The 16663-nt window shown below is 41.0% G+C and overlaps 1 protein-coding gene across 1 annotated transcript; it reads right to left on the reverse strand.

The window, feature by feature from the left end:
* Positions 1-461: 461 nt before the first annotated feature.
* Positions 462-4745, reverse strand: LOC135579681 (uncharacterized). The gene is made up of 4 exons (XM_065066497.1): positions 4621-4745; positions 3010-3374; positions 2081-2717; positions 462-1989 (listed from the first exon to the last, which is right to left on the reverse strand). The coding sequence occupies exons 1-4, from the start codon at positions 4743-4745 to the stop codon at positions 1944-1946; spliced, it is 1173 nt and encodes a 390-aa protein (XP_064922569.1). The 3' UTR covers positions 462-1943.
* Between the last annotated feature and the right edge of the window lie 11918 nt (positions 4746-16663).

Below are 16663 nucleotides of genomic sequence, written 5' to 3' on the forward strand. Positions count from 1 at the left end.
TGTCCCTGGGAAAGTAATGGAGCAGCTTATCCTTGGTGCCATCTCAAGGCATATCAAGGATAAGAGGGTTATTAGGGGCAGTCAGCATGGCTTTACCAAGGGTAAGTCATGCTTGACCAACCTCATAGCCTTTTATAAGAATGTAACAAGGTGGATGGATGATGGCAGAGCGGTGGATGTGGTCTATCTTGACTTCAGTAAAGCCTTTGACACAGTCTCCCACAGCATCCTCACAGCTAAGCTGAGGAGGTGTGGTCTAGACGATAAGAGTAGTGAGGTGGGTTGCAAACTGGCTTAAGGAGAGAAGCCAGAGAGTGGTAGTCAATGGTGCGGAGTCTAGTTGGAGGCCAGTATCTAGTGGAGTGCCTCAGGGGTCAGTACTGGGGCCAATATTATTCAATATATTCATTAACGATTTAGACGAGGGAATAGAGTGTACTATCAGCAAGTTTGCTGATGACACTAAGCTGGGAGGTGTGGCTGACACGCCAGAAGGCTGTGCTGCTATCCAGCGGGACCCGGACAGGCTGGAGAGTTGGGCGGGGAATAACCTAATGAAATTTAACAAGGGAAAGTGTAGAGTCCTGCATCTGGGCAGGAACAACCCCAGGTTCCAGTATAGGTTGGGAAATTACATATTAGAGAGCAGTGTAGAGGAAAGGGACCTGGGGGTCCTGGTGGACAACAGGATGACCATGAGCCAGCACTGTGCCCTTGTGGCCAGGAAGGCTGAAAAAAAGGTCGTAGGTAGGCGCTGGGTAGAGATTCGAACTCTTGTGGGTTACTCTGAGCAGTATTTATTGTAGAAGGTTCACAGGAACAGCAGCGTTGGGGCACCTCCTCAGAGAGTGACAATCATACAGCAGTATAACTAGTCATTATATAGGGTTCTAACAGGTATTATGCAACTAAGCAAAATCTATCACTGTCTATCACTGTCGATATCTATCACTGTCGATATCCTCAGGTTCCTTCCGTTCCAGTGGTCTGCAGGTTCCACTTCTTCTTTGTTAGCAAGTACCGAACGACAGGTCATCGGGTCGCAGGGCTAGCTTCTTTTGAAGTTCCACCTGTCTCATTTGTTATCCATAGTTCACCAGTCTAGCATAGAAATCAGCAACCCTTAGAATAGCATTTATCAATGTCTTAACTAAGGGTACAAAGCAAGCATAAGGTAACCACGCTCATGGTTCTGGGTAAGGACTATACAGGGGACAAGCTGAGACTTTCAGCCTTAGCAGCACAGCTTATAACACTGATATAGGCCTAAAATCCTAATTTCCTATTTTCCTACAACAGTCCCCCATTTTCTCTTTAAAATTTCCCAATTTACTGATAACGATAATAAAGCTTCTGTTGATTCAAGAGATTACAGCAACAATTACAAAGCATTGACATACATTGAATCAAAACAAAAATGATCACAAAGACAATTACAATGACAATGACAATCATCAAAATCTTCTTCACTAACGTTCCGAGATCAGGAATCCAGGAAGTCATCCATTGCTTACTCTGATCGATATGCATACAGCAACTGGAGTTTAGCATGGTACAGACACCTCCTTGTGAAGCTAGTAAAATGTCTAAGGCCATTCGATTCTGTAAAACAATCTGAGATAGGTTACGCAATTCTTGAATTTCTGGTGTCACTCCTTGATACCAATGCATATAATTTCTGATCCGAGCAAGAATGTTTTGCAGATAGAGCAAGTACTGCATTACTGCCTTGTCCCCTTCCAGGAGGGCAGTTTTGGCAGACATAAAGGTAAACGGTACTGCCAAAACTGGCCCGAACAAAACTTCAGCAGGGCTGAGTTTAGTAGTAGCATGAGGAGTTGTACGAAGATCCCATAAAACAAGCGGTAATGCTTCAGGCCATTTGAGACCTGTGCCTGCAGTGACTTTTGCCAAACGATCTTTAATAGTGCGATTCATCCGCTCTACCTGTCCAGAAGATTGTGGATGGTAGGGTGTGTGAAAGGCAGCCTGTATAACAAGAGCAACATAAACTTGCATTAGAACAGCAGCAGTAAAGTGCGGTCCCCTATCAGAATCAATAATTTCAGGGATACCGTACCTTGGAATGATATCACGAAGCAGGGTCTTAACCACAATTTTCGAATCGTTCTTGCAAGTAGGAAAGGCTTCCACCCAGTGCGAAAGTTGATCAACAATAACAAGAATGTACTTATATCCCATAGAAGGGGGGAGTTCTGCGAAATCAATTTGCAGTTTCTGGAAAGGAAAGTAAACAGGTGGCCGCTTGCCAGGGACTTTTGTGACCTTTGTGACCCCATATTTCTTGCAAAGAGTACAAGAGTCAGTCAGGCGTTTTGCAGCACTGTAAACTCCAGGCGCTGCCCACAACTGTTGGATTTTAGAAGCTACAGCTTCAGGCCCCCCATGAGTATGATCGTGAATCCAGCAAGTTAGAGGAAGGACATACCTCATAGGCAATAAGGGTTTATTCCCTAGTTTCCAGATGCCATCCTGTTGCGTTGCTTCCCAGCGTTTCCATTTGTTGAGCTCTTCTTCATCCAGTTCATCATAAAGGGCAGGACCAATGGGAAAAGGAAGAAGGGTAGCAACCACAGTTGTAGCAGGAGATGCATCGTGGACTGCTGCCGCTCTCGCCGCAGAGTCGGCCAAGGCGTTGCCATGAGCGAAAGAATCAAGGCGTTTAGTATGAGCAGGAATGTAAATAACAGCAATTTCTCATGGTTCCTGGATAGCGAGCAGCAAATCATGAATTAATTGTCCATGAGCAATAGTATGACCGGCGGAGGTCAAAAAAACGCGTTCTTTCCAAAGTGCGCCAAACAGAATGACAAATGCCAAAAGCGTACTTAGAGTCTGTAGAGATATTAACTCGGAGACCTTTAGCAAAAGTTGCAGCACGAGTCAAGGCAATTAGTTCTGCGGCTTGTGCTCCAAGTGCTGGAGAGAGAGGTTCAGCAAAAAGTACACGATTTTCAGTGGCAACAGCAAAACCAGTAAAACGCTTACCATGCAGATAGTAACTTGATCCGTCTGTGAACAGGTTAAGGTCAGGGTGGACGAGAGGAACATCTTGCAAATCTTCTCTGGTTTTAGAATAAGTGGTGACAAATTGCACACAGTCGTGTGGGTCATTGGAAAGGTGCACCTCAGGTAGAAGGGTAGATGGGTTTAAGGGTTTTGACCGTTTTAAAGAGATATTATCAGTCAGTAACAGGATGGCTTCATATCGATGTGTGCGCTGCGGTGAGAGAGACTTGGTAGCATATCGGGTTAGTAAAAGTTCAACTTCATGAGGTACAGCAACAATCAATTTGTGACCCAGAACAAGTGGGCGAACTTCTTCCACTAATTCCGCAGCTGCTGCTACTGATCTAAGGCAATGTGGAGACCCTTTGATAATGGGTCAAGAGCAACTGAATAATAACCTACAGGTCTTTCACAGGGTCCATGAGGTTGTACTAGGACACCCTTTGCTATGCCACCCGTCTCGGTAGCATACAAAGTGAAAGGTTTAGAGTAATTTGGCAGGCCTAAAGCTGGGGCTGTGACTAAGGCTTGCTTCAAAGATGCAAAGGCATCGGACAATTCTGGCGTCCAGACAATTTGCTCTGGAGCTTTGTCCTTTGTAGTTTCAATAAGTGGTCTAGCTAGTTCGCTAAACCCTAAAATCCATGGTCGACAGAACCCAGCTTGGCCAAGGAAAGCTCTCATTTGTTTTTTAGTAACAGGTGGTGTAATTTGAAGAACAGTGTTGATTCTGTCGGGATGAATCTTTCGAACTCCTCCTGCTAAAACAAAGCCCAGGTATGTTACCTCTGGTTCACAGAATTGTAACTTAGCTAATGAGGCACGATGACCCTTATGATATAGTCAAATGCAAAGGTGCTCTGTATCAATTACACAGGCCTCCCGAGTTCGGCTAGCAACAATGTGGCAGATTGCAACCCCCCTCCCTCCTTCAGTATGGCACATCTCCCCCTTTCTCTGCTACTTGAGGCTAAGAGCTTCTTTTGTTTGGCCCAGAGCACCCTGGCTCCTGGGACATTAGAAGAAGGGAGTGTCAAGGCACACTGAGCCGCGCCCAGTGTGGGGGATGTTTGGAGGCTTCAGGGGCACCCACAGCCAGTGTGGGGGGTGCAGAGAAGCTTCTAGAGTGCCTACAGTCAGATCTGATCAGATAAAAACGGGACTCTCGTCGAGACCCAGCCCCATTTTGTGTGGGGGTCTCTCAGAGTACGAGCTTAGCCACTGCCGCCAGGAGAGCCCCCTCCCTGGGATGGAGACTCCGCTTGCCTCACCACCATGGGTGTAAGTAAACTTCTCGCAGGATTGCGAGTATATTTATACTTTTCATGCACATTTGCACGTATAACTTTCCGCGCTCCATATGAGCGCGTGTAAAATTAATCCTTGCAGAATCGTGGGTGTATTTTCTTTCCGTGCACATTTGCACAAGTATTTTATTCCTCGCACAATCGCGAGTGGCCGCCGAGAGCCCCTCGCACAATCGTGAGTGTATTTTCTTCCCGTGCTTCCACATAAGCACGTGTAGGATTCCGTGCACATTTGCACGTATAAAATAACTCTCGCAGGACTGCGAGCATATTATAAATTTACTCTCGCGGAATCGCGAGTGCACACTTTCCGTACTCACTACGAGTACGTGTGTCTCTATAATAATAGTCCCACACCGTGTTTAGGCAAGTGTGTACTCCTCCGGGACTCGGGGACGGCTCCGGCATTGTTTTGAGTGAAGCCACGTGCATGCACTCTGTGGACCGCCCCTCTCAATAATTTCCTCCACTGATATCCGAACCTGTATTTAAGTCACTTTTGGAGTGCTAAAACCCTGTTCCTCGCCGGTCTAATAAAAGTTGTTTTTGGACCTTCTTGTCCCTTAAATTGACCTGTGGGTTGCCTCTGTGACAAACAAGTAAATCATCAACATATTGAATCAGTGCAGATTTGTTTGGCAATTCAATATCTTGGAGATCATATTTGAGAATTTGCGAAAACAAGGTAGGGGAAGCAGTAAAGCCTTGAGGGAGCCAAGTCCAAGTCAATTGGCGACCTTCCCAAGTGAAGGCAAACAAAGGTTGGCTTTCTTCTGCTACAGGTATGCTAAAGAAAGCTCCTGTCAGATCTTAAACAGTGTACCAGTGCGCCCAAGATGGAATTTCGGTTAAAATTAAACTTGGATCTGGTACAACTGGGTGCAGAGCTTCAACATAATCGTTGATAGCCTGTAAATCTTGTACAAAACGGTACTCAGGATCTCCATCCTCATCTAGTCGATTTTTACTAACTGGAAGAATTGGGGTATTAAATGGACTCATAATAGGTTTTAGAATCCCTTCATCGAGAAAACTTTGAATTTGTTTTCGCAAACTCGGTAATGCAACAGCTGGTATTGGATATTGCTTAATAGCAGGAGGGGGACCACCTTTAGTTTTAATGACAACCGGCAGCGCAGACTTCAAAAGACCAATATCTTTAGTTGTACGACTCCAAAGTCCAGAAGGGGCATTCCACAATTCCCACGAAATGGCCACTTCTTTCTTCGGAGTATGATCTAGAGTGAAAACACTTCCAATAAAAATCAATTTAGCTTTACCTTTACCATAGGTCTATTGAGTGCCAAACTCTTGTAAGAGATCTCGTCCCAGCAAAGAAGTCGGTGCCCCCGGTGCAATAATAAAGCGAGCCCATGTAACTTTATCGCCTAAAGTAACAGGGAGTGGTTTAGAGAGAGCATGGTTAAGCACAAAGCCTGTAACACCCTTGATAGCAATAATTTCCTGCGATGTTTGTGGCACATCAAAGTTGAGAAGTGAGAGTGTAGCCCAGTATCTACTAAGAAAGAGACTGATTTTCCATTAACATCAGCTAAGACATGGCCTGTAGAGGAAATTTCTAAGGTCATTATGCAATGCTTACTGAGAGTAGCTACGACGATATGGAGGTGGCGGAGCAGAAGGGGCGTTAGTAATACCACCAAGTTGACTACCAGCAGTGGCAGCAGTTGCAGGTAAAGTAGCTCCTGGTTGATATTGGGGTCGCAACGGGCATTCACGTTGCATGTGTCCTAAATTACCACACCAAAAACAGGTTAATTGCATTGCATCATTCGTAGGGTTGGTAACAGCAGGATTTGTAACAGGGAAAGAACACCCCATAGGTGGAAAGGAACTTACCATCCTGATTCCTCTGCCGAGGAGTCCCCGGCCCCGAGGGAAGAGAGCTCGGAATACCCCTCGGACTCCTCGGGGATACCCACGTCCCCGAGTTGCGGAAACACCCTGAGCTATGGCTACAGCTAGTAAGTTCATATCTTCCTGTCTTTCTCTCCGATACCGTATACGTTCGACCTCACGTTCTTTCTCCTGCCGAAGGCGCTCAGCCTCCCTTTCTAATTGTAGCTTACATTGTTGCTCTTCTGTACGGCCGTTATACACAAAATTAGCAACAGAGAAAACTTTTTGTAAATTCTCTGCTTGCCAGCCAGGCATATGTTTTTGAAAATGTTTTCGAATATCAGGGGCTGATTGATTGACAAAAATGCTAATAGCCAGTGGTTCTTGAAAATTATCTTCGGTCATTCCTCCATACTGTATTAAAGCTTTTCTCAAGCGGTGCCAAAAGTCTCCCGGGTGTTCATCAGGAGCCTGTTGGCACTCTGTAACTTTTGACCAATTTGTCACTTTTTCATCACACTTTCAAATTGCTTCAATCAGATTATCAATTGCAACTAAATAGGTAGCTTTTTGGTCCTCCTCATGTAAATTCCAATTTGGATCTTGTTCTGGCCAGGGATTATGTCCCTGTGTCTGTTCAGCCAATTCTTTATCTTTAGCCAGGATCTTTTGTTTTTCCTCATGTGTAAATAATTCGGACAAAAGTGTTTGCATATCATTCCAGCTGGGTGAGTAATCTCGGGCAATAGTTCGAATTATTTTAGAGCATCGCACCGCATCATCACGGAGTCGCGGCATTTTATCATGCCAGAGTAAAAGATCACCTGGTTTCCAGGGGTAATGTGTAGTTACCCTGAGAAGCGGTGGCTGGTTGCCAGCATTACTACGACCAGCTGTAGGATTAGCCACATAGGATAAAGTCATAGGGAAAATACCTGCAGGTGAATCAGTTTTGGGCTTAGAATTGTCACTTATTTCATCATCCAGATAAGCAAGTAATTGGTGTTTATTCATGCTCTTCTGGAGTTGCTTTCGTTTTCGTATATCAGCATAGTCAAACCACAAATACAAATAGTCCATTTGTTGGGGCTGGCGGTCCTCCAGGATTTTACGGAGAGACTGCAATTTAGTTTCTTCAAATGAGCCATAAATCGTCCACCGATCGTCAAGCAAGCCCCAGCCACTCTGCTTATAAAAGGCCAATCATCTTGGCAGAGGGCGATTAATCTTTTTATGTGCAACCCTGCGGTTCCTGACAATCTTCCCCAATTTGAAATCATTTCATCCAAAGGAGTATTTTTAGGAACTGAGGGTCCAGCCCCCATCCTTGTAAATATATTTAGAGACTTGAACTCTAATAAAAATATAAAGAAAAGAAACAAATCGGGAGAACAGGAGAGACTCAAACTCACCTGTCCCTGGCCAGGTCCCGTTGTTTCAGTATGTGCTGCAGAGTCCCATCTGTGGGGTGCCAACTGAAAAAAAAGGTCGTAGGTAGGCGCTGGGTAGAGGCTCGAACTCTTGTGGGTTACTCTGAGCAGTATTTATTGTAGAAGATTCACAGGAACAGCAGTGTTGGGTCACCTCCTCAGAGAGTGACAATCATACAGCAGTATAACTAGTCATTACATAGGGTTCTAACAGGTATTATGCAACTAAGCAAAATCTATCACTGTCTATCACTGTCGATATCTATCACTGTCGATATCCTCAGGTTCCTTCCCTTCCAGTGGTTTGCGGGTTCCACTTCTTCTTTCTTGGCAAGTACCGAACGACAGGTCATCGGGTCGCAGGGCTAGCTTCTTTTGAAGTTCCACCTGTCTCATTTGTTATCCATAGTTCACCAGTCTAGCATAGAAATCAGCAACCCTTAGAATAGCATTTATCAATGTCTTAACTAAGGGTACAAAGCAAGCATAAGGTAACCACGCTCATGGTTCTGGGTAAGGACTATACAGGGGACAAGCTGAGACTTTCAGCCTTAGCAGCACAGCTTATAACACTGATATAGGCCTAAAATCCTAATTTCCTATTTTCCTACAACAAAGGCCAATGGCATCCTGGGGTGTATTAAAAGGGGGGTGGCTAGTAGATCGAGAGAGGTCCTCCTTCCCCTCTACTCCGCCCTGGTGAGACCACATCTGGAATATTGTGTCCAGTTCTGGGCCCCTCAGTTCCAGAAGGACAGGGAACTGCTGGAGAGGGTCCAGCGTAGGGCAACGAAGATGATTAAGGGAGTGGAGCACCTCCCTTATGAAGAAAGGCTGAGGGAGCTGGGTCTCTTTAGTTTGGAGAAGAGGAGACTAAGGGGGGACCTCATTAATGTTTATAAATATATAAAGGGTGAGTGCCATGAGGATGGAGCCAGGCTCTTCTCGGTGGCAAACAATGATAGGACAAGGGGTAATGGGATCAAGCTGGAACACAAGAGGTTCCGCTTAAATTTGAGAAGAAACTTCTTCTCAGTAAGGGTGACAGAGCACTGGAACAGGCTGCCCAGGGAGGTTGTGGAGTCTCCTTCTCTGGAGACTTTCAAAACCCGCCTGGACATGTTCCTGTGCGACCTCACTTAGGTGTTCCTGCTCCAGCAGGGGGATTGGACTAGATGATCTTTTGAGGTCCCTTCCAATCCCAAACATACTGTGATACTGTGTGAACAAATATCCTATAATCTGTTAGATCTATGACAACACCAGAAGATTGATCTATTTTTGAGTACTTGTTTTATCACAGAGATAACACTTCATCTTGAAAAGCTGAAAGGCACCTGAAGGTTGTTTGAGGCACATGAGAATTTTCAATCTTCTTAAATTTAATCTCCTAAATTAGAAAGAATTAAGTGCCTGTGGAGAGCATTTTACATTACCCATGTCACAAGCCAAAATATATGCTATGTTATCACCTAGAATTGCATCCTAGAGCTAGACTCAAAGACTGCCCAAGCCAGAGATGTTTTCTTTTCATTTGTGTCAATACCTGTTGATTCATTTTTTTTCCATGAACTTAGCGAGTCACTTTTTGAAACCATTGTATTTCAGTGGAAAAGGAATACTAAGTGGCTGAGGAATAGAAGCTTCTTAAAATTCATGGAACTTCACGAAGTCCCATAAAGATTCTAGATAACTTCCTGTGCTCAGGTATTCTTTGTACAACTACTGGCAGCAATACCTTAGATCAAAACAAAGGTATTCTTCGAGGGCAAAGGGAAAAAAGTGATTAGAATATATTTATAGTGATTTGCTAAGTTTATATGAAAAACAGACAGAGTGGCTTGAAGATCATGTCCATATCTGAGTGTACACACAACACTTTTCATAGTGTTTGTATGAATATCTACTATATTTTGCTTACTGTAATGTTCCTTGCTTTTTTTCCCCATCAAATATATATATTTTTGAATGACATACACACAAACTGAATGATATTCACATATATGCATGGTGTAGGGAGAAATTAAGGCCTCAGCAGACATTCAGAATGGCACCCAACCACTTCTTTTCATAGTTGGCTTGTATGCTTGATGTAGGACATCAATGTTGCGAAATGTGTGTCACTTCTCCTCAAGAGAGGTTTCCACTTTCCTGAAATAAAGTTCTGGGATTGTTCAACCAATTTTACACCTTAGCATAAGTGACTGGCAAGTTTAAGTGCAAAATATAAAACTGCTTATTTTGACATTTGGCTAATTAGTGCCTTCAGGGACTCACTGCACTTAATACAGAGAAAGAAGAATTAGTGCCATTTTTATTTTGCATTCCAAGAACAGGTAGACCTCAAGAATATTTGGTACTTCATAGTCTAGCAGGTTCTACAGCCTGAATGATAAACTGACACTTACTTAAGGCAAGAGTTTAGTGCGGATATCTAAAAAGTTAGGAGTAAGGATTGGCCTTTTTCCTCATAGATGGCATTTATAGGTCAACAGCCTACATTACCTCAAATGAGAAATAATCCCTTGCAATTACTTAAGCTAGAGCAGCTTTGTTTATACAACCCACTCACACATATTTTATTTTCATTTTTTAGAGGATATATATGTTAATACAGAGGGATCATTGCCTTTTATCCCACCATTTTCAGCATTAGATTGGTACTGAGTCATCTTCAGATTACATGAATCATAGTTACTAGGCATTTGTCCAGTTGAAAAAGTTAGTATGTCCTATCAAGCCAGTGATGACAGAAAACACTTCTTCCTACTATTTTTATCTATCCTGGGACAGTGATGAATCTAACATGACCCTGTGGTCGCAACCTGACAAGTGAAGCTATCATAGAATATCCTAGTAAGTCTTCTTTTAAGAAAAGGTTTTTCAGCTTTCTCTATGCATGAAAGCCCAAGTCAGCAGGTGTTCTGCTTTTGTGTTTCTCTTTTTTTAACCGATTTGACATCTGCATGACAGAAGATCACTTGCTTCTGGATTCAAGAAACTAGGTGTCAGCTTCTGCATGTAGCAGGAGATCTGATCATATGAAATGGCATCTCAGCAGTAAAGATGGTCTAGGATGGCTTTAAGATGTTTCAGGCTTAGCAAAGGCCTTGCATATCATACGTAATTTAAATATTCCTGCAGGATTTATACTAGAGACTTTTAGAGTCCCTTAACATCACTAAATCCATGTAACTGTCAGACAAAAGGAAGCTATTTTGCCCGGGAACTAGGAATGCAAGTAGTTTCCCTGAAGAAGATCCGGATCCTTGGTAATTTTTCTCCATTCTATGTTTGCCAGCCCAAACACGGTTCCATTTAAAGTTATGTTGCTGCTCCTTCCATATCAGTTCTCTAAAAGAAACCTGTTGTTTGCATTCTTAAAGAAAACTTTAAATAAAAACAATCAACACTGCTGATCCTTTTCACCAATTTGTAAGCATCTCAGATGTTAGCTCTGAAATGAAAATAAGCACAACTTACTTCCAGCATGTTTCTTTTCAGCTGTTGCATGAAATATTTAATAGCCAGGAGGATGCTTTTCCATAAAATACTACAGACCAAAATGTGTCAGTTTGTCAAAATTTGTATACTGAAGCACATGTTCAGCTGTGCAAAAGAAATCTTCCTTTTTCTTCTTATATCTGAAGAAAATTATATTAATAGAAGTGATATGATATAATATGATATGATCAGGACTGAATCAGTTACAGCTACACTATATGCATGTCCATTTTTTAAGTCTAACCTTTTTATATACCTTCTGTATTAAATAGTTTATACAGCACGCTCAGTATATGCCCACCCTGCAAGGAACATGACAAACATGTTTCATTTCTTCCAGCTTCACAGAGATTGTTACTTTAATAAAACTGCATTTCACTATTTGGATTAATTTTTATCCCTCATTTGCCTTCTGTAGTTTTTCGTTTGTTTCTAAAATCATTGGAAGGAGAGGAGAGATGAGGAGCACACCAGACACTAGTCCTTCCATGAGATTAGTCCTCATGCAGAGCATGACTTAAATATGCTTTGAAGCAAGGCACTGTATTTCTTATCATTCAGCATTCTAAACAGTTTAGCTGAGGTTAGAAACAGTCCCTAAAATCTCCAAAATAACTTAGCTGTTGTATTAAAAGCGGAAAGGTGGGACTTTTTCTCCCTTATTTGGTAATTTTTAATACATAATTTCAGATAAGAGTTTACTTATTATCATAATATCACTACGGAAGTTTTGTTTGCTTGTGTACTTATACCCCCCATTTCATAGATACAACATGCAGGTTAGAAAGGTTCATTCCCAGTGTTCTTTTATTAAAGCTTATATGACTCAGGCTGTAGGCATACATACTTTTCTGACTTTTGTTGTGCCAGCTGGAGATACTCTACACTTTCCCCTACGCCAAGTTATTTCTCATTCTCAATAAATTGATTCTGTCTTCCAGGCGCAGTTACTCAGGTTAAACCAAACCACTTTCATGTGGTCTTCATTCTAACCTGTCTGACTTCCTGAAATGCTCATTTTATTGTTTTTTGTTTGTTTTTTATTTTTTCTTTTATAGAACTGGGGGCAATAGAAAACAGCTTATAGGAATACTGTAGGTGATACAGCTGTTTGCAGAAGGAATCTCTGTCTCACAGAATTAGTGATAAAACAGCCACTGCAGGATTTGTAAATGTGTCCTCTACAGAATTAAAATCTGTGCTCCTTCATTATTATTAGATATATTACAATAGTGTTGCAGAAATTTTGTTTAATTAGAACTCTTACTTTCCTTTTCTCAGAGAAGGCATGAAAAAGAAGCATTAATATTTCAATTTTATAGCCAGAAGAAACAGACAGAAATCATCTCTTGGTTATTGAAATATTCATAATTTCAATCACTTCTTTGTGATGATATGTTTTCAAAATATAGTGTTTTGCTAATTAGAAAAAAATATATATGCTTCCCACATTGTTTTTCTGAAAGATCTGGTAGGTCTCATTACATCAGGACACTCAATTTTTGCAGATGGAATCCCAGAATCCTGTACTATGAGGACATGGCAAGGGGAAACATCCTTTGAAGTATAACAAACAGATCACGGATGGCATGTAACACATGGAGAACAACAACATATATGAAAAGCCACATAATATCATTTTGCATAGTCACTTGTCTTACAACCAAAGATGCCGACAAGATGCTTTCACATGACTGAAATCTAAGGTAAGACCTGCTGGTTTTATGCTTATTTTGACTGAACTGGAAGATTCCCTTTGGGGTAGAGCTGTTGTCATTAACATTGTACTTCCTAAAGAATGGCACAGAATTTCAGTAGTAACTAGTGCATCATTAATCCAAATGCTTAACCCTTGAGCTGTAGTTTAAAGTGAACATATTTACAAAGTTTTTTGTTTTTTTTTTTTAACTTTCAGTATGCAGTTTATGTGGCACTGGCAAATTACAACAGACTAAAGGCTTAAAAAAGTCCTTTCCCATGAGAATCATTGAAAAGTCTAGTGACTGTCTCCGCAGATGGTATAGCCAGACACAATAAGCCACTTCAAATACTCTAGCATGCATGATAAATTACTCATAAATATTTTTATCATCCAAATTCATAAACATTTTATACATCAAAGTTAAAAACCTTGATAAAAGCAGGCCCATGTTGGGCAATATGACAGATGTGGCTAAGCAGTGAAATGGATGTCTACGTACCACAGTGAGACAGCAAGCTCAGAATAGAAAATTGAACGGTCAGTGAAAATACTTAACTAGATATCATCAGACAAATGCATTATTCAGCAACTTTTTCAAAGCAATAGCCCTGTGTTAGAACACAGAGGTGAAAGCAAAGAGGGTACATTACTATCCAGGGGCTTTTCTAAACACAAATTCCAGAATGCATCCTCATTATTTTTTACTGAAACCCATCCACTAAAATCAAAATAAAACAAGCAATATTTTTATGGGAAGAATATGGCAATACAGGGTTTATTGATTCAAGGTGAAAATAAAAATTCTTATTGAATTCTCTTCTATAATGTCAAGCTATCTGAACACTGCCCCTTCTCAATCACAAGCATTAGAAGAAAACTTCAAGTTTTCTTCCTTCTGAACTGTCAAAAATAACAGATGCTCTGGATTAAGATAAGTTCTGTTTGATTCTGATTTTGCCTATTAGGCTGCCATCTGCACTGAATGAGTTACACAAGCTTCTGTAATATCAGGGTTATACTGCATGGAATTGTCAGAGTTTTTTGAGGATCTGCAAGGTGAGTCTAACAATTAGGATCTTATTACTTTGTGCTGGTGCAGAAATTTTTTTCTCTTCTTCTCTGCAGAATCACATTCTTTCTGTGCATTTTATGAACCAATACAAAAAAAAAAAAAAAAAAAAAAAAAGATAATTTGAATCATCATCCCACTATTCCAGGACCACAATTGACCCTATCAGTCACAAAGATTGCGAGACAGGCGAAAACACTTCATATCCACTCTCCTAATGACCTTTCACTTAACATGGTTTAAAATATCAGCAAGGCAACATATTCTAACCATGCTTTTAGCTATGCCAAAGAATGTGACTGTAATAATATTTTTAACATCATTAAGCTTTGATTTCCATCTTAAACAATGCAGATCACTAAGTTTTGTCCTTAACTGGTCATTTTTTTAACAACCCAGCTTTCACCAACTACTGTGTGTCCATACAAGTTAAATTATTCTGCCATTAGAGTCAGATGATTAGAAAATTAAGTCTTTTCTGAAACCTAAACACTCCTAGCTCCAGGGTACAAAAAAGATTTAAAATTTTCTGTACTAAAATTAGGTACCTTGTAATTTAAATTAAATTAATTACAAACTTCCATATTCAAAACTTAAAAAAACTTATCTGCTGCCAGTGCAGAAAAGAAACTGTAATGAGCTAGATTTTGCTAGAGTCGGAGTAACAATGATTTCAAGGTCATAGACTGATAGAACAGCAGAGGAAAAAAAAAGGACTGGTAAATATCAAAGACAGATGAGATCACCTTGTCCTCAAGATTTGTTGAAATCATGTTAACTACAGGAATTTGTTTAAACAGCTTGGCAAGAGTGAAAATAGTGACTTTGCTGTAAGTGTCTTTATGGGTACATATTTTGAGATTAACCCTTGTCTATATTTCTTTGTATCTTCTTGATTCAGAAAGTAACCACAATGGGGAAGGAAAGGTGAGAGCTAAATAAACTATAATTATTCCAAGCAGAAGTTGTCCAAGGAAGACTATACACCTTTAAACCAGAAATTGTTTAATAACTGCACCTGCTTTTGTCCAAAGGAAATGGGATAACTGTCTGAAAAATATCATAGATCAATGAGAAAAGTAGGTTGTCTGGAGTTTACTTCAGTTTTATCTGTATTACCTATTTCTACATTATAAGGTTTTACTAAGACATATAAGATTAATCTAGTGAAAATATTGTATAAAAGCTTGAAAGCCCATGTTTTATACATGGATTCAGAAAAAAGTCATATATACTAGTACAGCAAACCTGTTCATCTCCCCTTCATTCAGAAACATAGGTTGGAAGAGACCAAAGCTGGACCCCTCGTAATACTGCCCTTGACCTTCAGTTTAAATTCCTTCTTCCTCCCTCCCTTTTCCTGAAGAAAAAGGCAGCTAGACCTATATACACCAGACCTTACCAGAGTCTTGTACAAAATACATAGCGCACAGTTCTGTGTCAGACATCCTTTCTAATACTCCCAAGTACAGAATTCATCTTTTTCTACAGCCACATCATGCTGGTTGCTCAGAGCTATTGTGTGATTGATTCATACATCCACATCTCTCTTCTACTCTGTCACTTCTGGCATAACCACAACCAAAGAATAAGCTCTTCAGGATGATTTCAGATTACTTTTTTGTATAAACACTACAATATGTCTGGGTGGTCTGTCCTGCAATCCTGTACCCTAGACAAGTTCCTTGTAACATTAAATAATCTCTAATATATTTCCAGTGCACTTTCACTTTCACCCTGTCATATATATGACAAATCTACATCTTGTACGTATGCCGTATTTGTAAATATGTATATTTCATGCATATGTTGTATACAAGCCATATATGTATATACATACATACCATGTATCTGTATAACATATATATCTAATGCTGCCTCTCATACACTCACTAGTCTGTGTTTGCATGGTGTTGAAAGATATTTAAACTAGATTTGAAAGGGGAAAGGGAGAAAACCACTCACAGCAGAAAAAACCCTTGGGTGGCATGCCAAAGTTTGGGGGATGAGGTGGTCACAAGGACCTTCGGTCTGCCATCTCAGTGGAGGTAGTGGATGGAGAGCAGTGCAGCAGCTAAAACATTAGGGTTATCAATGATGAATTAGAAACCAAGGAAGGACCTGAGAATGGTCACAAAGGAATTAGGGCTTCTCCACACAAAAAGGTGACTGGGTCAACAGCCCAATTGAAGTGCATCTACACCAATTCATGTGGCATGGGCAACAAACAGGAGGAGCTGGAAGCTATAGTACAGCAGAAAAACTATGATGTAGTTGTCATCATGGAAACATGTTGGGATGATGCAAACAACTGGAGTGCTGCAATAGGTGGCTATAAACTCTTTAGAAGGGATAGGCTAGGAAGGAGAGAGAAGGTGAGGTAGCCCTGTATGTTAGGGAGTATTTTGGTTGTCCAGAGTGTGATGATGGTGGTGATAGGGTTCAGTGTTTATGGGTAAGAATCAGGGGAAAGGCCAATAAGACAGATATCCTGGTGAGAGTCTGTTGTAGACCATTCAACCAGGAAGAAGAGGTACATGAAATATCCTGTAAGCAGCTGGGAGAAGTCTCACAATCACTGGCCTTTGTTCTCGTGGAGGACTTTGACTCATCAGATGTCTCCTGGAAATACAACACAGGAGAGAGGAAGCAGTCTATAAGGCTCATGGAATGTGAGGAAGATAACTTCCTGAGATAGCTGGTCAGTGAACCAACTAGGGAGGGTGACCCACTGAATCTGTCATTTGCAAACAGAGAAGGA

Source organism: Columba livia, chromosome 5 (assembly GCF_036013475.1).
Source record: "Columba livia isolate bColLiv1 breed racing homer chromosome 5, bColLiv1.pat.W.v2, whole genome shotgun sequence".
Classification (NCBI taxonomy): domain Eukaryota; kingdom Metazoa; phylum Chordata; class Aves; order Columbiformes; family Columbidae; genus Columba; species Columba livia.